The following is a 25445-nucleotide window of genomic DNA, read 5'->3' as shown; positions in this document are numbered from 1 at the left end:
TCTTATTTTCATGTTCTAACTGCCTACATCTCTCCTGTATTTTTCTGTAAGCAGATAAAAGTATCCAAACCCTTCTGTCAAGAACGAAAGGAACATAATTTCTTTTAAAATGCACATTTTCTAAATATGCTTTATCACAGCACTCATCCCAAGACTCACACAGTCCTGATAAACAAGAAAACATGTTTCTCACAGCACCATAAGGCAGTTTAACTTCACATGCATTTTCAAACATGGGCTGCCGTGCTTGTTTAATTCTCTAAACAACAAAAAACAATTACACTTTTAAATCGTGCACTTCCAATCTCCAATTTGACTCTCAAAACTGACGACTCTGCCAAAATGTTCTGCTTTCCTGCTCTTATCTCATGACCGAGCTTACAGAACCTCTCTGGAATGCACTTCGGAGTTTAAAGAAGACATTTATTGTTATTATTACTTCACCACAAGGTTCCTGGGAGACGAAATTAGTAGATTGGCAGCACACGTTCAAAAGTAGTCGCAGCAATGAAAGCAAAATATATCAAAGTACTTCAGTTGCAATGCACACAGCAAACACATGTGATTATATTATAGTATAACTTCAAAGCAAAGCATAAAAGTCAACATTGCATCACCGTAGGGCAAGGCTGCAGGGCCTATACTCAGCTTTATCTTTCTGGGGCTTCAAGTTGATGACTCCGTTCAACTGCAAGAAAGATTTTCTACCCAAACGGGAGACAGGCAACTGACGTCTCCATTCCTGTCTGAAGTCAAGATAGTCTCAATCTAACTCTGCTGTAGTCCAGAGCCATCCTTAAAAGCAAACTCAGTGTGAGAACTGTAGAAACTTGGAGTGGCCAATTCTCTGAGCCTCACTCGTTCTCAGACTGGATTGAGAGGTAAAAACAAAATCTACGTGCTCTTATCAGCTAGGGTCTGGTGTGAAAAACACGCTTGGTCTATCATGTGGAAAAACGCAGCTTGGAAAAAGACAGCTCATCTGCAATGTCTAACTCCCCGTTAAAGACAAAAGGCAGAAAACTTAAATACAAAATGTAATGTCCTAATGCCATGTGAAAGCCAATAGGCAGCCAAACTGAATACAGAATGTAATGGCTAATGCCATGTCAAAGCCAATAGGCAGCTAACCCAAATACCAAATGTAATGTCTAATGCCATGTCAAAGCCAATAGGCAGCTAAACTGAAACCAGAATGTAATGGCTAACTCCATGTTAAAGCCAATAGGCAGCTAAACTGAACACAACATGTAATGTGCTACTGGTGAACATTGAGCAACTAATATGTGCAGTGGTGGAACACAAAGTCATTGGTCAAACACAACTAATAGCATCACAGCTTCGTAGTATAAGTGATAAGGTGACAAGTTTTCTTTCTTCCCTAAGTATTTCCAGTGTCCTGGGCCTTAGGTGCAGATGTCCGAACTCTACGTATTCAGGTGCAAAGCCGCAAGGCTGAGTGTTACTGGTTCCGTGTGCTATACTTTCCCCTTCTGCATTGTTAGCAGGTCCTTCTCTGCTTTGATCATGATCATTTGTCCCCTGGACAACTCTACTAGTTTCAACTACCATGTCTGTCTGGCCCATTGAGGGGCTATTAAGACAAGATTTGTCACTGGTTGTCTGTCTTTTTCCACTGCCTTGTCTATTAATGGGATCAGTGGAAAAGCGTAAGCAAATCTCCCTGACAAGTTTAGTCACTCTCAATAGTTTGCTCAATGTGTACTACTTTTTGCCTCCATAAATGTTCAGATAAAACATGGTTGTTGTGTTGTCTGTTTGAATTCGCACAGTTTTCCATGAGGTGTGTGTGTTTGGAAGGCCTTCAGGGATAGAAAAACTGTCTTCATTGCCAGGAAGTTGGCGTGTTTCAATGCATCCGAGTTGGTCCATGGCACCCGTATTTTCAAATTCCCTGGCTGCACCCCAACCCTTATGTAATGCATCTGTTATGATGGTCACTGTTGGTGTCTTGAATGGTCTTCATAAGGTCAACTGTTTTGATTTCCACCATTGTGCTTGCTTTTGTTCACTTGCTATGCCATCCACTAGATCCTCCCAACTCCCAGTGGCATCTGATCATTTGGTGCAGAGCCATTCTTGGAAAGGTTGCATGTGCAGTCTTGCATGCGTAAAGACAGTATGCATGATGCCATCATGCCCATTAGCTTCACGGCTGTCCTCACTATCAGACTGCTTTGTCTGGTATAGGCAAACTTGTTCTGCCATTGTCTGTATCATCTTTGCTCTTGCTGTCCTTTAGTTTAGGGTCGCTCTCAGGAACACCATTTCCTGTTCTGGTTGTGGCGACAATTTCTTGTGGTTTATAGAGAAACCAAGCCATTCTAGAGTTGAGATTACTGTTTGAATGTCTCTGACATTTCTGTTTTGTCTTTACTACCCAGTCGTCTAGGTATGAATATACATGTATTCCTTTCCTTCTTAGATAGGCTGCTACTGCAGGGAGGCGCTTTGTAAAGACGCCTGGTGCGGACTATGACAAATGGCAGCACTGTGACCTGGTAGTGTACTCTGTCTAGTACAAATGTGAGGAACTTCCTGTGCCCTCAAGCCATTGGAATGTGTAGGTAGGCATCCTTGAGATGTAGGGTAGCCATGTAACCCCCTGGTCTTAAAAGCAGGATGACCCCTTGGGGTGTTGTCATTTTGAAATTTTGATTACGAATGAATTTGTTTAGGAATCTGAAGTCTAGGTTTGGTTCAGACACTCTTAGCCAAGAATGCCTTTTTACTGCACACATCTGCCTACTGGCACTATCCGCTGAATCCAAAGCTCAATTTAGGCACATAATTGCTATATTTCCCCCTTCCTGCATGATTGCATTGGCCCTCTTTTTTTTTTATTCTTCAGGGAGCTGTTGCATGAGGGACTCAGTTTCATTCCACTGTTCGGGCTGTATTGATTTACCAGTGCGTTTGAGTTCCCAATTCACCCCGGAGTTGTGGCCTCCCTCTTCATCTTCCTTCTCACCATTTGTAGTGGTTTGCTCTATTTTTCGGGTGGAGGCTCTGTTGATGTCGGAGCATTGTTGCGCTTTCTTGCAGTAAAGACAATTACAGAGATTGTCAGTGCATTTCCCTGTATATATTTTGGATATTGTGTTGAGGATTTGTATTTCTTCTCAACTCTTGGCGTAACTGCTATAGCAGTGGCAGGTTCTCTAAACGCCTTGTTTCCCCGGTCCAGGATGCTGAGCAACATTGGTACATACAGGTTCCCCTTGTGAGCAGGCATTAAAGTTCCCAGAAGGTAACAAGAGTCTCCCTTTGCCTCCTCCAGTAGTACACCATAGGTGTCACCACACCTCTTGATAAGGCTGCTGTACATGGAGGGGTCGTCTGGGGGTGACGACCTCAAAGTGTAGATGTCCACCCCTTCCTCGGGGTCATCTGTTTCCATTTAATTCCATGACTGTTCAACAAAGCCTCCAGCTCCTTCAGCCTCTTCTGTCTCGTAGAACTCCGCTTCAGACTCTTCCTCCTGTGGCTCTGATGTTGCAGAACCTTCTAAGGCAGACTGATAGTCTTCGATATTGAGGGATCTAGAAAGTTTAGTTGGGATTCGAAATTTCCTCAAGGAGTCGTCAAACTCTCTTTTTCTTTGTAGGTACACTGCCATCTTGGTCCCTTAACGTTTTTGTCGTCGCTGGCCAGGCCTAAGTCCTTTAGCAATACGTGTTGTCTTTGGGTGGTCATGGTGTGGTGTTGTAGCCTTTGTTGTGCCCTCAGGGTCTTCGGCACAAATGCAGCACAGGCCTCAGTCATTGTCTGGATGGTCCTTCGGGTTACAGACCTTGTGGGAGTGAGGGGCGAGGGGGTCTCTCTGGGCAAAATTGTGGTGGCTGTTGTGCCAAAATATAAAGGGGGTATTTTCCATGTCCCTTACCTGCCCTCATTCTCCAAACATGTGTCCTCTTTCCATTTTTCAGCGACTCAAAAATAAATATCAATAGTTCTCAAAAAACTTTTGGATCTCTTCTGCTGTTTCCAGACCCAATGGAGAAAAAAAAAAAAATCTGAAGATGGCCACAACAAACACGAACATCAGGGGCGCTGTCTGACTTCATGCATGGAATAGGCATACCACCAAACGGCAGTCAACAACACCCAAACAAAAAAAAAACACACCAAACAAGCAAAGTGAAAAAAAAAATCCAGACTCAACCACTAGATGGTGGAATAATGAAAATCATGAATCCAGAAAAGGATTCATGCTGCAAAAAACACCTTTTTCAATAGCAGGGTTCAATTGTCCCTGCCAATGGGAGTCGTTCACACTTCTCCCTAGGAGGGCAAAAGGCTGTCTTGTGGCCAGCATCTGCGAATGGCAACTGGAAAACTTGGGCAATGGAGTGGCAAGTTTCTAAAAGCTGTAGCTCTTTACTGTAGAAGCAACATTAAAGTTAAGTTGTTTAATGCAAAGGTTAATTTGATACCTTGAAGTACCAACTTTAGTACCCCCATTCAGAAGCTAACAGCTGAGTTGTCAGCATGTAAGCATGTACTCACCAAAAGGGATACCAGCCTTCACACAGTAGAAACATCAATTTGGGATTTTCACTGCTAAGGCCCTACTTTTTAAATATACAGCACCCAATCTTAGGGCTTAATAGGCCCGGGGGTGTGTGTGGGGAGTGGGGGTGCGTCACACGAGGGGCTTAGCTTTGCCACTAGTTTACGTGGCAATGTTGAGTTAGCAGTTTCAAACTGCTCTTACAGTTGCATGTTTGTAGATATGTTTTCATGCTGCAACTTTGAGGGTGGCATAATAAGTGCAGCAACCTTCCTTGGTGGGCTACTTTGACTTACAGGTCCTTAGTACTCCTGGTACCATATACTGGGAACTTGTAAGTATGTAAAGTTATGCCAATTGGATATAAGCCAGATAACCATATACTTTTAAGGGTTAGAGTACTGGCACTGTGGTCTGGTTAGCTGGCCTCAGTGCACACCGAGTTGAAGAACCAGCTGCATCAGTCCAAACCTTTGGGAATGACCGTGCAAAATTATATATTTCCTTACACCACCAAAGTGGTTTGAGTGCCTGGTTGGAGTGGGCCCTCCGTGAACAGTATTGTGCAGGCGAAAGGTTTACATAGTAGAAGCTTTTCCACCTTAAAAGGCCTTGAGTGTCTGGAGGGAGTGGCCTCTCCATGAGAAATTGCACACAGAGTGAAGGCTGATTGGAGTACAGTCAACACCTAACGGCACATAGGTGTTTCAACGGAGTGAGGTCTCCTTGCAAAGTTGTATACAGAGAGAAGGCTGTGCATAACAGGTGCTTGGACTCCAACAAGGACTTGGGTGTCTGTAGGGAGTGGTGCTTTGATGAAGACAATGGCGTACAACATCAAATCAATGTTTGAAACACCCCGTGACCTGTATGAGTAAGTGAATTAGCCACACAGTAATAACGAATAGAGTCACATATGTTAAAAAAATTGTTTTTCTACAGATAAGATTTTATTGAACTGCTCTGTACTTAATTTGTTTAAAGCACTATATCAATACTCTATTACATTACCTTGTTTAGAGAAATGTATAGATGCCTAATTTATTGGTAAGGGTACTTTTAGTTTTTATACATTTCTTTTTGGACAACCCTCTGATTGCATATACAACCTGCCTATTACATATCTCTGCAACTTTTACTATATGTGTACAGTGTTATTCTGACATATGGTTTGGATTGAAAACTTGATCAATGGTTGAATGTGTTCTATTTAACATTTCTCACAATAAATAATGCTTGTCCTCAGCTCAACACTTTTACTGTTTTATATATGCACATACATTTAGGTAATTTACGCTTTACGTAATTCTGCATTTAGTACTTCTTTACATATGTGAAATAGTTTATTGGATTTTAAAATATATTGAATAGCAGGAGTTTGGGGGAAGTCTTCAGTGATGTTACGTGAGAAATCAGTGATGTCATTGAACATGCTATGCGTAATAAGTGATGTAATAAGCAGTACGTGGTGGGGCTCAAGTTATAGTTCACTTGCTGAACTGCAACTGGTGAATTTCAGTGTTTCACTCAGGTTTGAAACATCATCCTAGAATAGTCATCATCACATAACTATAACCTCACTTTAACCTATGAATGTATTTTTCTATGAATTGCCAGGTTTATTTTAATTCAACTAGAGTCAATTCTAAATAACAAAGGCAATCAATATTAATTTTGCCTTTACATGTTATAGAATCTAAAGTAATATGCTTTAATGTTACAACTGAACGCGTTTTATTGATTTTTTAAATTTTATTTTTCCCCTTTCGGTACTTCTGCAGGATGTCTACAACCAGTGGAAGACCATTGCAGTAGTTCTGTGTGGGCTTCACTTCCTGTTTCGAGTCATGATGGAGTATTGCAAGGTCTCATAAAAATGTTAAAAGTTGTGTTTAGTATAAAAAGAGCGACTTTTATTCAAGTTTGAGTCTCAGGCTTTTTTTATGGGATTAATTAATAAAGATTCCATGAGAGATTTCTTGAAATTGCTTCTTTTTTGTGGTGTTGCGATCCAGCTGTACCTGGTATAGTACTTCAGGACCCATGACTCACATGAAAGGCATCCGACTGGCTGAAATCACTGCCTTGCTCCATTTACAGAAAGTCCCCACTCCAACCACATTTGGGATTAGCACTTCGGTGTGATCACATCTTGCGCTGCAATCATCTCCATTTTTATTCATTTCTAAAAATGCTTTGAAGGGGTGTCACCTGTTGTGATTATGACTTCAGGGGGAGATGAGAGGGAAACAGATGGAGGAGCAGCTATGAGCACCAAGTTGTCACTAGTGTGGTAATTCTTCATTATACCTGCAGGGGAGAAGAAATCATCCATCAAAACTGTCACATGTACCATCTGTGACAAGGAGTTTGAGGGGAACTTTGAAAAGTAGCCACTTGGCACTTTGGGAATGGTTAAGCCCATGCAGGCGTGCCATCCTATATGACTTGCAAAACCTGGGCACCAAAGGGAAGCACAGGAGGACCAGCACATGTGTGATGCATTGCAGAAGGTGCAGTAAGGTTGTTGCTGCCAGGGAACAAACTGCAGAGGTGAAAGACACCTTGGTCTCAGAACATCAGTGCCCCATGTAGAAATAGGGGGGGTTTGTGTTTACTTGCCAAGTTCAGATGCCTCTTTTTGAGTTGAACTCCTTAAAAACATTCAAAAACAAATTGTAAAAATGTTTAAAATCCAAAGAAAAAAAGGTTATTTTTAGAACCACCATTCTGGTTTCAAAACAGAAAAGCTGTAAGTGATTAATCATGTGTGTGTCCTTGTGTTAGTGTATCATGTTAGTCCGCCATAGCAGTCTATACATCATAATAAAAGGTATGTCTACTGTTATATGTGTAAGTAAAAAACAAACATTTAGAACAATAGATTTCTGCCAGATTTTCAAAGATTTTGCTTCAGGCTTACCTTAGTTTTTTAACAAAGACAACTCAAAATTCAGGTTGGTATTTATAAAATAACACAATTCACAATTTGTGTTAGTTTGTAACCAAAAGTAATGCAATGCGCTGCTATGTGGTACTTTGTATCAAAGTGGTGTGCCATGGGCGCTGTAAGGGTGTTCCCATGCATCTACCCATGGATTTTAATGCAAATACATTACTACAAAGATTTTTAGTCAGACCCAGGGACGGATGGTAGTGTTCACCCTTAATATGCCCCTCTGCGAAACGGAAAGAAAACTGATCACGAGAAAAAATATATTGCCAAAAAAAGAAAGTGTGAGAGGGCCGACTTGCTCAAGAAGCGGGCTGTGCCCTCACCCCAGAGTGCACCAAACAGCTTTTTTCTTTCATCCCCTCCCCTGTCCCAGGGGTAGATTGAGGGAAATTACTTGCAGTCTGACCACTGGGTGATGTGAAGCCTACTAGACATTAAGGATATGTTTTATTTTTGTAGGAAAATATTATTGATATGGGCCTACCCTCCAGCCTTAAAACCCCTACAGTCTTTCTGCCCACTTGGACACAGAATTCCATTCCCATGGCAACCAAGGGGAAATTTTGATTCTTTTGGCCTTAGCTTTGCAATATGGACTAGCCGAGTAGGAAAGATCATGCATTTTCCTCATACTCCTGTGAAGGAAAGTTCCAGAATCTGTAGGCAATCACAAAGTTCCAACCATTCAGTGTTACCCTACTTTTCACAATAAAAAGTGTATCCCATGTGTGTGTGGGTGACCATAACACCGGCAAAAAAGCCCTCAAAATGCAACACATGGGGGAAATTGGCAACAGGGGCAGCAGCGGTATTTGGGCCTGGGTTGGATGGTCACTGAGGGAAGCTTCCGAAACCCAGAATTTCTGAAAACTAAAGGGAGACCAGGCTGGTTTGCCTCATATGGATCCTACCATGGTTTCGTACCCACAATGTGCAGCAAACCTCAAATATGGCTTAAAATCACACATTCTCTTTGCATTTCTGTGACAGCAACTTCTGGAGGCTTCAGAGCTTGACAAAATTCCTACCACACAGCATTGCCCTACTTGTCCGAATAAAAGTGTTACCCCAGTTGTGTGGCTGAGCCTAGTACGTGCAATAGGAATAGATCAAACAGGGATCGATAGGAGTCCTTGCATTAACCCTGGATCTGAAACTTTAATCAACCATAGACTGCTGCCACACATAAGAGCTGAACTGGGCAGCCACTGAAAAAATGTGATCACCTATTAAATGTAGCAATGGTTCCTTTAACACTTCGCTGGGACCACGTTCCAGACTGACCAACCTTCCTTTGGTTACTTTTAAGCTGTATTTGTACCTCTCCTGGGCCTTCTTGCTGTTTTCTGAGACTGTTCTAGGTTATGCTGTGCCTACTCTATTTTTGGCTGTCACCCTGCGCATCTAAAAGTGAGTGAAATTCAAGTAGCCGCTTGTATCCGCATCCACTGTAGGCATTACTGGGCATTATAATAATCTCTGCATTTTGGCTCTCCTTTAGCTCTCCATCAATGGGGTCAGTATTTGCACTCCTGCGTTTCCATTTCCTCCTTCGCTTAGTTCTTTATTACCTGGACCCTCTCACTTGTAGATGTAAGGATAAGTGGGGTGCCCGGAGGTCGGGAGCGGCGTTACCCTCCTGATATGCGTGGCGTGGCTTTTTATGTGTTTTTAAGTTACATTAAAACAGGACTTGCTGTATGTTTCCGTGATCACTCTTTGTGCATCGAGAGCGCACTAGAGTGTATGATGGAAGGACAAGGCATGAAAAACAGGCCTGCTTATTGTCAAACAAGAGTTCTCCAGGCTTTATTAACTAAGTATGTGTGCTGGATTTTCATGGTTTCTGAGTCTCACGTTAGGAAGGACAAGAAAAGACACGTTTCCACTGTCTGAGTCTTTCTGAATGTATACGACAGCTGAAATGCTTCTAGTAAGGAGATGACTTTGCAAGTTTTCACTTGAAGGAACACGAGGAGACACTATAGAAGCAGGCTTCCGAGTACTTCCTATGTTCTGAACAAACTATTGTTCACCTTCCCGTGTATCAAAACATGACACGAGTCCCTCTTCGTTTCTCAGAGCACCATGTATTAAGATAAAGGCCACTTGTTCGGAGTTACACACATGGACCAGTTGCTAGCAGGGTGCTGAAATGCATCCTTTCAACTTCAGGTCTAATGGCATAACCAAATAAGCAGGAAAGCTTTAAATGACTGGGCATAAAAAAATAAAACAAATATGCTGTTAAGCAGCTGTTTTTTGTATTAGAATAAATACATTTGCTAAAATGTGGTTTTGGATAAACAAATAATAAATAGTATCAGAGGAGGTGGATTTGTCTCAGTTAAGTCTTTGCACATAGAAAGTAATGGAAAGAAATGAATCTAGCAGTCTGACTAACACCACACAATTTGAGTTTGATTTTAAATATGCAGCTCCTTTTACGTATCCCCCCTCGGACTGGGGTGTGCCCTTTAAGTCCCCTTTCAAATTTACAAAGCGAAACTAGAAATAGGGCACAACCATGGAACAATACCCTACCACCCGAATGAAGCAGTTTTGTTCTCTGGCAACCAATTTAACCAACAAAATAAACTCTTCTTACAGCTGGGCATAGGCCCTTTCACAACCACCTCCTCACTTCTAGAAGGAAAAAAAAAAAAAAATCCATGGCAGAGCTCCAGTTATTGGCTAAAAGACTGGTTTCAAATCTACTTTGACTGAGAAAAATTCTAAAACGAGTATAGTAATGCGAATACTTCAAGAATATGTTGAACAAAATATGCTGCTTCATATCTCAGCCAGAGTTCCGATCTCTGAGAGGGGTAAGGGGTGTGCAATGGGTGCCATCGGAGACTCGCTCCTCTTCATGCCTGATGAAAAGTATACGCTGCTTGGATCCTTCTCGATCTCTATGCGCCTTCTGATACCGTACACTATCATAATATTATTATCCCGATTGAAAACTGGTTTGGACTATGCAGAGTGTCATGCTGAATTCTATCCTCTGCAACCGCACCCAGAAGGTACACCTGTGCTATGCGCCGCCTCCAAACATCTTCCCGCTCCATGGTATGTACCCCCTTCTTCAGCTGCTAGGTCAGTTTAAAGTCAATTTCAGGCTGCACAGGAACATATGCAGAAATCATCTTGGAAAATGGCTCACACAACCAATATAAAAGCACCACCTACATCACATCTAACTGTGGATGAGAGAAAGCTTCCTTTGCTTAAGCTGAACAAAATTAGTAATGCTATTCTAGGTTACTAGAGCCTGCCTCTTTATTTAACTCACTCTCGTCTAGTGCCCGCTCCTACCACTGCTCAGAAAGTTCATTTTGGAACCTTCATCTCGAATTTCTCATCCGCCCTTCCTGAACATGGGTGTCAATACGCAACTCTACCTGCACTGGAAAAAAAAATCCACTTCAGCAAACGTATTATGGTATTGATCTGATAAGATATCTTAAGTTGACTCAACTACTGCTCTGTGATTTATTTAGGCCTTCCACCGAATCCTATGAAAAGCCAAAAAGAACTTTGAGGCGAAGACACCCCGGTGTACCAGAATGTAGACGATCACTTCAAGCCAGTTCTGAAAGCAGACCATTGGGCCACGGTAGACTACAACTTCAAAACACATTGTATTATTCATGAAGCCTACTGGAAAAAGGGCCTCCCTGCTTACAAAAGACGTATCTCCATTACATCCACACCATAAGCCTTCAATCACAATCCTTTAACAGATCTCTCCCAGTATTCCAGCACACACTTTAGCCTTCCCTGTGAGTGAATGTTCCTAAACTTGGGAACACGCTGGTGCCCCACCTCAGACCACAGCCAAACTGCCTGCAATCCTGGACATTCTTTAAAATTCAACTAGTCGGATGATTTTAAGAAGACATCTCCCAGGGGCGCCCATTGACGAATGGTGGAAGGGTGCTCCCGGGATGCGCCTAACAGCCACTCAGTTTCCTGTTTTTTGTTCCTGTACAGCTCTGAGCTCCGAACATGACAGCTAGTAATTTACAAGACAGATAAATAAAAAATAAGCACCACCTGCTCACACTCGAACGAAGAAGCACGCAGGAAAGGCAGAAAATCTTATAAAATAATTTCAAGACCAATATTTAACAGTCATTTTATTTTCATACAAAAATTGGCATTTTACTGTCATACAAAATGTTTTAATAGATTATTCAACAAGGTACATATTGAGCTTAAACAAATCCGGTAGAGGTACAAGGTCATCATGAGACATGGATTAACCTCACGCATGTAAACAACATATTACATCGGGCAACAGTGATTAGGAAAGAAATAGGAAATAGTACTTTAAAAAAAACAAAAAAAAACAGCCTACACATCTTGACTGTGTATGTGAGAAATTGAAGGCAGGTACAAATATATACATATGTGTGCATATGCAGACGTACACTACAAAAATGCAATTTAAAAAAGTGAAGAAAATAAATAATTTCCAAAGAGTGCATGTGGAATAAAAGGAACTCCAATTAACGAAACTAATTCATAAATGAATCATCACTGTCAAAAGTTCATGCCACCAGGTGTGCATAAAACATTGTGCTACCACTTAAACGTCTCAATGGATATTGGTTTATACGATATTCTAAGTATAGACGTATTAAAACTTCAGAATTTCTATAGAGTACACCACAAGCCCATATTCAATCAGAGTCGAAGCTCCGTACTGAAGTGGCAGCTTGCAATGTGCCATCACGATGGGTCAATTGCCATGCTGTCTAAAGTGTGCTCTGATTGCTGCATGTAAGTGGGAAGACCGAATGATCGAGGTAGAAGTAGTCTGAAGTAAGCGCTGGGGATCTGGGAAGAAATGACAGAGCATGTGATTTTGGGGCATTTCATGAAGAGAATGTGGAGATGAGGTTTAGCTGTGAAAGTAGTGCATGAGGGAATGTGGACCAAAGTGTAGCTCTTAGGAGGTATAGCTTTCATCTAACAAAATCGTAATATGTCACAAGGATAAGTACAGAATTATTTTAGCTCTTAAGGGTAGACAATGTCCAACAGACCATAAACACAATGGTGCCCGAGCTGCTTTGAAGAATATTAAACAGATTCAACTCCATAGAATAAAACCTTTCTCATGGTAGGGACTACTGCAACGTATCCGTAGTTAATAATCTGCTTCGTGTGCACCTGCGGGGAGATCAAGCACCATACCTTCCTGATTTAAATGGCAAAGCATCGTCTCCAGTGACACATAGCGGCACAGTGCCCCAACACAGCCCAACATGACCAGCTTGTGCTTGGCCCTCGTGAGGGCAACATTCAGGCGGCGCCAGTCCTTTAGGAGATCACCCAGATGACCCTCCGTGTTGCTACGAACAAAAGACACAATGATGATGCTTTTGTCCCTGCCTTGATACTTGTCGACGGTGTTCACTTCCACCAGACGGAGAGCGGGACTGTCAAACAAGTCTGAAATTACTTTTAACTGTTGTCTGTAGGGAGCAATGATTCCGATATCTCCTGGTTTACAACCAGCACGAATGAAGAGGGAGGTAAGGAAAAACACCAACTTGGCTTCAGTCAGGTTACTAACTCCCCCTTTCTCAGTGGCTTCTGGTGCAGGAACATTTTCAGTGTTCAAGAAAGATACTGGATTGCTTGGCTCAAGCACGTGAATCCACCACTTCTCACAGCATCCAGCCAACAGTTCCATCTCCAACTTGAGGTCACTAAACTTGGGCAGCTGAACTGTTGCAGTGGCTACTCTTTCCGATCCACACTCGAGTTTTCCTTCATAGACCATTTTGTTACTGAGTGTCATAATTTGGCGATTCATCCTGTACTGCACTGTCAGCTGCACCACAGCATCCTTGTTCTTTTCCAGTCGCTTAAACAAACTTTCATTCATTCCAAGATCTCGTGCTTCAGAACTGAGCACAAGTGGGGGTAGCTGCTGATGGTCACCCACCAGAACAAAGCGGTCTGCATGGAAAAGTGGACCAAGGCAAATAGGTTGACTTATCTGTGATGCTTCATCCACAATACAAAAGTCAAATCTCCGACGAGTGAAAATCGGATGGTTTGCTCCCATGCACGTAGTTGCAACTACAGGCTGGCTACTGTAGAGCTCCTCCAATTGTGCTAATGAATTAATTGATTGAGAGCGACACACTTCTTCCTCTGTGAAATGCCTCACATCTGGATGAACTTTCTGAGCCTGTCCCAAACGCAAAAACCCAACTTTAAACTTGGTCAACTTTAGCAAGATGTTGTCGACAGCAGAGTGTGTGTAACTGGTGAGCAGCACACTGAAGCCACAGGCATACAGAATTCGAACCAGACTACATATGGTGGTGGTTTTTCCTGTCCCAGGCATACCCACAATGAGCGTGTAGTCCTTCGAAAGCAAGACTCTCTTCATTGCTTGTTTCTGAGGCTTATTGAGACCCTTTAAGATGTTTGCTACAGTCTCCTTTGCATCGTGAGGAAGGACAGAGCTGAGATGTAGGACAAATTGAGGTACACGGAAATCAATAACCAAATTACGCAGCTTTTCACTGCCAATACTGTTCTCCATCAGTTTGGAAAGATTACCTACATGTGTATCTAACCCACCACCACCTTCATCGTGATCAATGCGAAATAAAGTGCTTGTAGGGAGCTTGGTCAGATTTCGGTCAAGGGTGCAAGTGATGTGCATCGTATTGACTTCAGTAACATACCCAGAAGACAACGCAAGCATATTTTTCTCTTGCCCACTTACAACAATCCTGTCCCCAATTAGGAGATTGGTTCCTGGTAAACCGCCACTTTTACGCTGAAAGTAGTGGCGGTACTGACCTTCTGAAATTGCTTGTACCTGTCTGGTTCGAATTAGATTTGCAATGCAAGTGCCATCTTTTTCTCTTTCTGAGGCAGACATCGTCCAAATATTTCTGCGGCCTTTTTTACTCTCCTTGCATTGTGCCTCCAGGGAGCACATAAGGTACCACAGGGAAAAATATTGTAAATGTGTCGGTTTCAAGTGCTGAGTTTCTCTCTCTACCACAGGTTTCATTTCCGCGGGAATATCATTGTTCACCATCTGCTCTTCCACAGCCCTGTTATAAAGGGAACAGTTTCTTATTTGTGAGCAATATTTACACGCTTGCTGATCATTGATTATAGGAGGTAAAGGGGCAAGTTGCACCTGTCCATTTCCTGATGCAGATTTGCTCACAGTATTTAATAAGTAAAATGCTAGTTGGTTTCGCAACTTTAAGAGTTCTCTGCGGTCCATGTGATTGGCAGGCACGGGATACATGGTGCCAGTCTTGAGGTAGAGCAGAAAGCCCGCTTCTGGATCTACCCTTCTTTCCTGACTTAGCAAAGTGTACAGCACCACCTGACTTCGGTGTTCGATCGAATTGGATTCCTTTCCAGTTTTGAGCTCCAGCGGCATGACTTTAAAATTGGTGCTGGATCGTCTGTTGATCTTCACCCCTGCTGTTACGTCAATCTTCCCTTTTAACCCAAACCTGGGGGACCAGATGTTCTCCTCGATGTCTAGAAAATCTGTAACTTGGACATGGCAGGAAGAGTCTTCCTTGTTGGCATCACCTGGCAGCTTAATAATCAACTGGCGTGGATGAGTTTGGGCAGATGTGTGGAAGTAGTCATCAGCCCACTTGGTAAACGAAGGCAGGTATTCTTCCACCTCTTGCAGTATTTCCACTTGGTTCATATTCAATGGGTACATGTTTTTTAGAAACTTGGGACCATTCACAGTTTGAAGAGCAAGTTCTTGCAACTTGTCATGAGAAAACCCTGAAACTGTTGCCCTCTGGAAGATGTCATGAAGCATTGTACCAAGCAACATTTGACGAGATGCCAGGTCATAGACTCTAAATTTCTCACTCAGCACAGCTCTTCGCATGCATCGAATGCTGTTGGCAATGCTAGTTCCGGAGATGAGGAAATCTGGGTACAGGATAAGAAATCCAGAGTCTCTGTCAATTATCCACATGTTGTTTGACTTGATTTCTCCTTCAAGATGAATAATGTCGCCTGGCTCTATAGGAAGAGACTCCCAGTCATTCTTCAGAATGCATGTTTCTGTCTCTTCAAAGGTCTGGGATGCTGTAATTGTTAGATGCTTCTCAGTCTGTCCGCCATATTTTGCGATCTCTTTTACCGACGTTACACAGTATCTGTTGTTCAGACCCTTGCATAGAGTGGTACCTGTGAAGGCAATTTTTTTCTGTATTTTTTCCACACATTTTGGTTCCTCCTCTATGTCGGTAAAGCTTTTCTCCATCAGTTCTTCCAGCAACCATTCTGGGTCAGTATCCATCATGACACATTCCAGATGTACTACTTGATACTTCACAGGGATATCTGAATAACGCTTGCCTGAAGAAAAAAAAACACAAAAGACAAAACAATGAAAACATTGGACTTCCGCTAGAAAAGACTATTAGAACACAGTAGGGGAAGCTATTCGAACAAAAGAAGTGTTGTAGACAGTTGAGGAAAAGAAACTAGCAGTCACCACTATGTAGAAATACCCCAGACCTACTGGTGATGCCATATCTATCACTCATCTACATAGGGATTATGGTGCAAAAGAGTATTATTGGAATGTTTTGACACACACTGCACATCTTGAGCCAAAGGTATTCTGCTAGACCTCATGTAATGTACATATTCAGCCATACATATACATAGGTGCAAACTTTCCCAGATCCTTTCCAAATATTTCTTTGTTTGCATTCTGGTAATAGTGGGCCTGATTTACTAATGGGAAAAACAAGACTACCAGGCCCAGACTGCTAAGAAAAACCCTAAACTGGAGCAACCAGTCACACACGCACCTGGGAAATATGGCAGGGATGCCAACATATGGACAACAGTCATGCTGAGTATCCACCGGCAAACTCTGCACATCTTCAACTATGCCCGCACACAGTCCTAGCCAAGCTCTACACAACCTCCACCACAGACTTCTCACTTCTCCACCAAGCTGTGCCTCCCACAATACTGCAGACTATGCTTCATGTTGCCTGCCCTCGATGCACATTCATAAGCACACCAGGGCATGCCCTGCACATACAGTCATATACTGAAAATGCTGAGACTACACACGCCCGTAGCAATATTGTGCACACTAAGTGACACAAAAAGCGATACTCTGCAGATCCTCAGCCTCTGTGGACCAATTAGCAAACCTATGTGCTACTTTAGCCTACTGGAACTCAGGGTTCTGCAAAGTCGGTCCTGGAGAGCTGGGTCCATGACAGATTTTTAGCATATCCACATTTAGAAAAATGTAGATTTCTGAAACATCTTTTTTCTAAATGTGGATATGCTAAAAATCTGGCATGGACCCGGTTCTCCAGGACCGACTTTGTAGAACCCTGTATCTAGGTAAAAGGAATATTAGGTCAATTTACGCAATGAAATACTGTTTGCAACAACAAAAGTAAACGTGATCCAACAATGTTAACTGTACAGTCACCTGTAATTGATATTTGCACCTGTACTACAGTAAAGTCCAAACAGCATGAGAAAAACGTGCTAGTTGCTGCCTCACCAATTGCATGCTACAATGTTTTTAACAAAGGGAACTATCTCTCCCGATCGTCACAATGGTTCTTCAATGTCATTTTACCTGACTAGAAATATTTAACACCTTGTATCCTGGCTCTGGTTAAATAACTTTATTAAAGCAAATGTACAATAAAGAATGCCATGGCATAAACCTTACATACAGATGCACAGTATATAGTTATATTATTAATTACCATTGTTTTCTCTCGAGTCATGGCACATCTCACTAAACAATGGTAATAAATTGCAAATTGCACTGTGAATATCAACATGTGGAATGTATGTAGGCCACTTTTACATCTCCCCTTCAGACAGCAGAGGCTGTCTATGAGAGACCTCATTTTACGAATACACCTATTCGTGCTTCCCTGCAGTGCACCACAAAATAGTGGGCTTTTCGTCAGACTCCCTCCAGCTATTAGCATTTTTTAGGGTAGAACCTGACAGTGCATGCGTCTCGCTACAGTAAAGGACTTGGAGCCCGCCTGTCGCTTACCAATTGTTAATTTGCATGGCACTTTTCTTTACATCCTCATAATTCGCCACTGTAGGCAAAGCAGCATTCCGTTCCTCTCCATGGAGCAGGGACCAAGCACTGACTGATTCAACTTAGTGTCCATCCGTGGCTCCCAATGTGACTGAGGTATTATTTTGTTCTTTTTAACTTCTAGTGCCCTGTAAACAGAAGGCTTGTGACTGGCAAAAATGTGCCCAGAAGTGCAAACAAAATTGCAACGTTTTATTTTTTATAGCTGACTCTTTTATTTTGTGAAGTTGTCTTTTCTCACTTTGCACTCATGTTGTCTTTTGTGTTAGAACGTGGGTGTTGTTCTCAAAAGATGCCGATTATCTTGTTCTTAATACTGCAAAGCGACATTGTTTCTTTAGTATTAGTATTTTCTAAAATGATACATTAACATATAATTGTGCAGTACACCCCAATTCACCCACTGCAATCCACCACACCAATCTACCCCCACCCCAATCATCCCAACCCTCCCCAATCTAACCTGCCCCACTCTAAACAATCGGCCCTACTCAAACCAAAACAATTGGCCCCAATCCATTAGGTAACATCATCTCCTTTTCTTTGTCTTGTCTACCCACGATCCTTCGCTATCTAAGGTGGCACAAAAGTACCACTCAGCAAGTTCCTCCGGAGTAGCTGCGTCCTGACTATCATTTACACAGTCTATTATCTGGTTCATAATGCCAACTTCTGGTAACCATCTAACTGTCCCTGTCACATACTTGGTACTGTACTCAGCCTGTGCATTATTTTTTGCTCTCCTGTCTGCAAATGCACTTCCTTTTCCTACATTATTCTCAATTTTCTTGTGTGCTGAACACTATACACACAGCCAATTTCTTGGGTAACGTTAAAGCATTTAGTAATTTTACAATAAGTTCACCAAGACGTATTTGTGTTCCATGAGATGTCAGAAACCCCCTCTACTTTCACAATCTACCAAAAGAATGTACCACGCCAAAAGCATACTAACTAACTGTCAGTGTACACATTAACCTTTAAAACATCACACAGCATAGGCCGCGCTTGTGGTCCCATCAGATAATTTTGAGTAGGAGCCATCAACATACAATTCGCCATCCCACTCCTCCTATGGCATGTCAGTTAGGTCCACTCTACCTTTGGTCTCTTGTTCTAGTCTGATAATACAGTCATGTATTTCTAGTGGTAACACTTCTTCATTACGTAAAGGTAACATAGTTGCGGGGTTCAAAACATTATATAGCCGTATTGTGATATGCAGAGAAAATAAAGTGAGTTTGTAGCCTGTCAACCTAACGTTTGTCAAATGTTGTGTCTGTCTTTTATTCAGTAGGACATCTACAGCATGGGGTACCATCACTACTAATGGATGTCCAAGTATATATCCTTCACTCTGTTTTACTGTGGTCACCCCTGCTGTTACAGTCCCGAGACAATGTGGCAATGCTCGTGCTACTGGGTCTAAGGTGGATGAAAAGTAAGCACATGGTCTGTTCTTGTCTCCGTGTGATTGTGTCAATAATGCAAAACTGAAACCTTTGTTTTCATGTACAAATAGGGTAAATGGTTTCAGATAATCTGGGGTGGCTAACACAGGTGCATTACACAAAGCCTTTTTCAATTCATAGAAGCCTCTTTCACATTCTCCATTCCAAGTGGTTGGTACATGTACATCTCTGAGAGTGAGGGCAACCAAGGGTTTCACTATGAGGAAATAATTAGGTATCCATTGTCTGCAATATGAGGTAATACCTATAAAACCTCGAACATCCTTCTGTGTTTGTGGGTGTTGTAAGTTGCACATCATTGATATTCTTTGTGGGTATAGTCTTCTACCCTCCTTCAACAGGAAGTGCACTAAATAGGATACCTCCTGTTGACAATATTGCAACTTGGGTAAAGAAACCTTATGTCCATGTATAGCTAAATGTGACAACAATTGTTGTGTGGCTTGTTGACATTGTTCAAGTGTGTCAGATGCAATGAGGAGATCATCAATGTATTGCAAAAGGACATTTCCATCTAGTAATTTTAAAGTGTCCAACTGGCTTTTCAAATCCTGCAAAAAAAAGTGACAGACTTTCCATATACCTCTGAGCAGCTCGACAAAACTTGAAACATCCGTTTCTTATGGTAAAAGAGAATAAATATTGACTATTGACTCAGCAATCGGTATACTAAAGAAAGCATTCTTTAAATTGATTACACAGAACTATTTGGCAGTGGAGGGAATCATGTTAAACAGTGTAGTGACATCTGGTACAACTGTGGTACTACTATTTTATTAATAGCTCACAAGTCAATAACCAATCTATATTCTGTCTGTTGTCTAGTAGGACTTTTCTTGATGACAGGAAGTACGGGACTATTACTGGGACTACCATAACTCTCCTTCACAATACCCTTATCAAGGAAGTCTTGTACTATGGAAAAAAGTCCTTCCTCAGCTTCAGAGGATAACCCGTATTGTGGTATGCAGGGTAAGGATGTGCCTTCTTTAGCACGTATCCTGACTTGTTCCATGTTTATGAAACCCAAATCTTTTTTTGCTGTTGCTCAAAGAGACAGATCTATACATGACCACTTCTGGGGTAAATTAGATACAAAAAGAACAAGCTAACTCTTTGAAATGGAAGTATTAACAATTGTCACACATATTCCATCAGGGCAACAATAAATAGGAGCATGCACTTTCTTTAACAAACCCAACCCTAACACACTTTTGTCACAGGCTTCAGTGAGGATGGATGGATGAATGAATGGGGAAAACTGTAAGGTCCAATAGTAACATCCAAAGGCAGTGATATGGGGCTTCGTACGGGCATTCCAGCAAATCCAAGTGAAGTATTAATAGAACCAGAGCGGAGAGCCCCAGGAAGATGGCTGTGGATGGCAGAGGTGCGGGTAGCTCCAGTGTCTAACAAATAAAAGGCTGCTCTTCACCACACATCTGCATGTCTACATACGGTCACCGCTGATCTACTGAAATTGCCAATCTCCCTTCACCCTCTCATGGGCATTCCTAGTCCATATTGTCGATTTGGTCATCTTCCACATATGATATGTCCATATGTGTTGTATCAAAGTAATTAGTGTGCATCTATTGTTGAGAATGTGCAGCAAAATCTTTTCTAGATGGTCCACCTCTTCCTCCCTGTCTTCTCCTATTTCCCACTCCTCTCTGCATTCCTTAGCCAGAATGTTGTTGTTCTGGACAAGTGTCTTTCCAATGCCCTTCTCGTTTCCAATATCTACAGGTATTATATCCTATGAATCTAATTCCCTGTTGCGCAGCAGTATTTGTTTGTCCTCTGCCAACCCACTGTCCACGTCCTCTTGCCCTCTGTATCTGTCTTGTACCTTGGGCCTGATTAGGGAAAGCCTGTTGCATTAACGCTTTTGTTTTCAAATCCTCCTTTTTCTTATCACAAACCTCTTTCTTGTTTTTGAAAGCATTTTTATAACATGTGGCCATAACTAGGAGTTCTGACGGGCTCTTAGTGGCCATGTATTTTCAGTATTTTAAATAGAGTCACAGAGGTCTTTTTGTATGTTATTAATGAATTTATCTGTAAACATTAGTTGGCCAGTCTGTGTATTAATATCTTGTCCACTATGATCAGGAAACACTTCTTCAAACCTGGTAAAATAATCCGATATTTCTTCTTCATTTTTCTGTTTACAAGCGGTTATTTTATCCCAATCTACATTGTTTTTAGGTATGAGTGTTGGAGGTGTTGTATGATGCGGTCAGGCAAGTCACGGAGGCACTGAAAAGGGAGGTCGCCAGCCGCTTGGGTGGTGCCATCCCCTTCCACGACATTTCAAGTAGCCGTGGACCTTGCCACATCATCTACATCCTGTATTTGTCTCCGTATCGAGATAGGTAAAAGAGTGCCAAAAGCACTTCAATATCATTAAAAGTCATGAAACAATTTACTAGCAGCTTCAAGTTCCTCATAAAATTTGGATGGATTTTTTCTATAGTCGGGAAGGCCCTTTCGTACGCTTAGAAGTTCAAATCTTTGCCAGGCACTATGTACATATTGTGAAACAAACGCATTGGGGTTGACGGGATCAGGTCTAGGGTGCATTTCCCTAATGGGTCTCTGACACGTTATGTCGTCTAGACTATCATTCCCCCCCCCCCCCCCCCCCCCCCCCCAGCGCTTTAAGAAGTTCATCTAGTAATCGAGCAGTGTCTAACAACTCCTCGACTGCCTTTATTCTGTCAATAGGGGCCATGTTAAATGTGCCAGCATGATACTGGGTAAGGCCTTTGGTAGTTGGTACATCTATACCATTTTCATAACATTCCCCCCCGCTGCATTTAGATATCAAGTCCAAAAGACAATGCTGCTGAAAATCATTATAGTTTTTAAATTCATGTAAAGTGATGGCTGAATTTGTATATGGGGCACCCTTCATCCACCTGTTTACAGTGACCGGCAAGGCCACTCCATTTGTTCGGGATCTACTTATTCTTTCTCCTTCAGAGAGGAGACCATCTTGCAAACTAATGCGAGAAAACATCATCGGGGGGGTCGTTCTGAGCACTACATAGAGTGGTGTCTGAAGTTTGTCCTACAGAGGAGGGTCTGTGTCCCTTATTGTATTTCTTAGATTTAAGATGATTACCAATGTATTGTGACTGGCGTGCAGCATAGGAAATAGTTCCTTGTTGCATGTTAGAATGAATCTGTGGAGTCACTATTATAGTTTGAGTACTATTCAATTGAGGTTTTCCTCCCATTGTAGTGTTTGGTATAGCAGCATTTTGTGTCGTTTGTATGGGGACTGGGTTGGGAGGAATATTTATAGTGTATGAGGACCAAAAATCTCATGGCCAACATTGGGGACATTAGGGGCAGATCCATGGCGAAGAGGAATAACATGAAGAACGGGATTAAGAATATCAACATTTTCCACTGGAGCATTGGGTTGGACGAGAACATAAGGCGGAGTATTGTCCAAAATATTTTCCAACAATTCGTTCTGTGTAGTCCTTTGTCTTATGTCATATTCTGACCGAGAGGGACACATTTTATTTGTAGTCATTCTAAATTCCCTATCTTCCTCTTCAATATTCTGTTCTTTTTTAGCATCACTATATTCTTTCAGTTTCAAGGCTGTTTTTTTTGTTTGTTTGTTTTTTAATATATTCCTGGCCTCTTTCTCTTTCATAGTCCTTTTTCTAGCCTTTTTTTCCCAGGTCTACTAACTGTCCCACATTGTCTAACATTTTTCTTAAATAATGTCTTGTAAAAAATGTAATCTGTCATCGTCAAAGGATCCATCTAATGGCCACTGTCTGACTCCCCCTTTCTTGGTATACTTGTGCTAAATTGGGCCCTAGCGGGTCGGTTCTGCACCATATTTTTTCATTACTATCCAGGCTGGACTACCTTCGGCTGGCACAGGTATAGACTCGTCCAGGCGAAGAGTCCAGAAACAAGAACAACATTTAAAAATGCATTTCTTGAGCTTACTCATGGTTGTCGTAAGTGCAGAATTTATCTATGTGAAGGTCACAAACAAGTACCAAGATCAAATACCAAGATCAATATGACATCAATACGAGGATACAAGTTTACAAGTTACAAGTGACATAGAACAGTCTCACCAAATAGGTCGGGTCCGGATCATTGTATTCTTGAGGTCACCACACTATACATGCTTCATAGTTTTCAAACACGTTTAAGCAAACATTTCCTGTAACACTGTTGAACCACAAGAACAGGATGTTCAAGCACAGAAATAACATTTTTGAGAGCATGGTGAGGTTAGGCCTTCTGCAAAGTTTCGAAAGCTAAGAAACGAAAATGCTGAAGGCATACAATTTTGCTCGTAGCATAAAACAAATGGAGCTAAAAGTTAGTCAAAATGGAGCCCCCACGCCAAGTTAATAAATCCATTTCCACAAAATCCACCACATCCCAGTTCAGTCCAGTCCGCGCCAATCCAATCCTTCCAGCCCACCCCATTTCACCCCAGCCCAATCCCCCCCAACTCCAGTCAGTCTAACACCCCCCACTCCAGTGAATCCAACCTACTCCACCCCAATTCACCACATTCTACCCCAATCCAATACATTGGAGTTCAGTCCAGACCACCCCAATCCACTCCACTCCAATCTCATCCAAACTGCTCCAGTCCAATGCAATCCATGCCCCTCCAATCCACCACACACTCCAATCCACCACACTCACTCCAATCCACCACATCCAAGTTCAGTCCAACCCACCCCACTCGAGTCCCATCCCCCCACTCCAGTGAACCCAATCTATCCCACACTAATCCACCCAACTCACTCCAATCTGCATACTCTATCCCAAACCAATCCACCCACCACATCCCAGTTTAGCCCACCCCACTCCAATCCACACTAATCCAATCTAACCCACCCACTCCAGTCCAGTGAATCCAATACATCCCACTCCAATCCAATTCACCTGACTCCAATCTTATCCACCCCAATCCAATCCACTCTACTCCAGTCCAATCTATTCCACCCTATTACAATTCAATCCATCCCACCCCCATCACGTCAATCTCAACCACTTACCCCAGTCCAATCCACCCCACTCAAATCCACCTCACCCCATTTCAATCCACCCTACTCCAATCCATCCCACTCCACTCAATTCTCCCCACTTTACCCCAAACCAATCCACCCCACAACCTCAATCTACCAAAACCCACTACACTCTATCCCACTCCACTCTGACACTCTGCCAGTGAACCACTGAACTATCCTCCCCTCTACAACACTACTCCCTCCACTACACTCTGACACTCCACGCCACTATTAGCCATGCTGAACAGCAGCCACACTGGTGTACAACCTGGCAAAACGCATTGCCAAAACCAATAGCTCTTGTACATGGGAGACCTAATGCTTTGCCAGTGCTTGTTTTTAAGTTGCCTCTGGCTGTGTGTGTTATCCATAGGGTGAGGACCTTTCAAGAGAAAAATAGGAGCCATTTGTTGGTTTAAGAGTCTGCAAAGACATGGATGTATACTGAATAGGACTTTTGAACAAAACCGTATGTATTCATTTGCAACAGTTTTCTGTTCTTGTATACTTTCATTATTCTTTTTAGATCATTAACCAGGCTCTGGAACACATTTAAAAGTGCTTTCTATCTATAGTTGCTGTTTGGAGTAATACAGATAAGGGCTAAAAACCCCAACGTTAGGTGATTTTGCTTATTTTTGTACCGGGATATAAAAATACCAGTGGTGCCAGTAAAAAAAAAAAGTCAGTTGGCAACCCTAGCTGTCCATAAAGCAGTTTCATTTGTTGAATATGTGGACCGTTAAACCATCTCCAGCAGTAACCTCTCCCACTGTCTTTCTGCACCACTCCTGGCCCAATCTCTGTCCTACCACCCCAGCCAAGGATGAGGCCACTGCTCCCTTCTTCCCCGTCCTCAATCTTGTTCTTCTTCTATTTTGGTTTTGCCAATGCTTGCTGATTTGCTTTACAAGCATTGACAGAGTCAAACGATTTTAAAATGACCGCTGTGCATGTCCATGCAATAAAGTGTCAATCTTATACAGGGAGTGCAGAATTATTAGGCAAATGAGTATTTTGACCACATCATCCTCTTTATGCATGTTGTCTTACTCCAAGCTGTATAGGCTCGAAAGCCTACTACCAATTAAGCATATTAGGTGATGTGCATCTCTGTAATGAGAAGGGGTGTGGTCTAATGACATCAACACCCTATATCAGGTGTGCATAATTATTAGGCAACTTCCTTTCCTTTGGCAAAATGGGTCAAAAGAAGGACTTGACAGGCTCAGAAAAGTCAAAAATAGTGAGATATCTTGCAGAGGGATGCAGCACTCTTAAA

At 42.2% G+C, this 25445-nt stretch overlaps 1 protein-coding gene across 11 annotated transcripts in view; it reads right to left on the bottom strand.

The window, feature by feature from the left end:
• Nucleotides 1-25445, bottom strand: part of DNA2 (DNA replication helicase/nuclease 2) — a 179906-nt gene that overhangs the window by 98695 nt on the left and 55766 nt on the right. For 4 of the 11 annotated variants that reach the window (XM_069208060.1, XM_069208057.1, XM_069208058.1 and 1 more), the window contains one exon: nucleotides 11619-15878. The exons of the other annotated variants lie outside the window; for them this stretch is intronic. In XM_069208060.1, the coding sequence (XP_069064161.1) occupies nucleotides 12652-15822 (3171 nt within the window). In that variant the 5' untranslated portion in view covers nucleotides 15823-15878 and the 3' untranslated portion in view covers nucleotides 11619-12651. Of the gene's footprint in view, nucleotides 1-11618; nucleotides 15879-25445 lie in introns of those variants that run through there. 11 annotated transcript variants of the gene reach the window in all.

The sequence above is a fragment of the Pleurodeles waltl genome, chromosome 9 (genome assembly GCF_031143425.1).
Source record: "Pleurodeles waltl isolate 20211129_DDA chromosome 9, aPleWal1.hap1.20221129, whole genome shotgun sequence".
Lineage (NCBI taxonomy): Eukaryota > Metazoa > Chordata > Amphibia > Caudata > Salamandridae > Pleurodeles > Pleurodeles waltl.
This window is presented reverse-complemented; position numbering and strand designations above follow the sequence as displayed.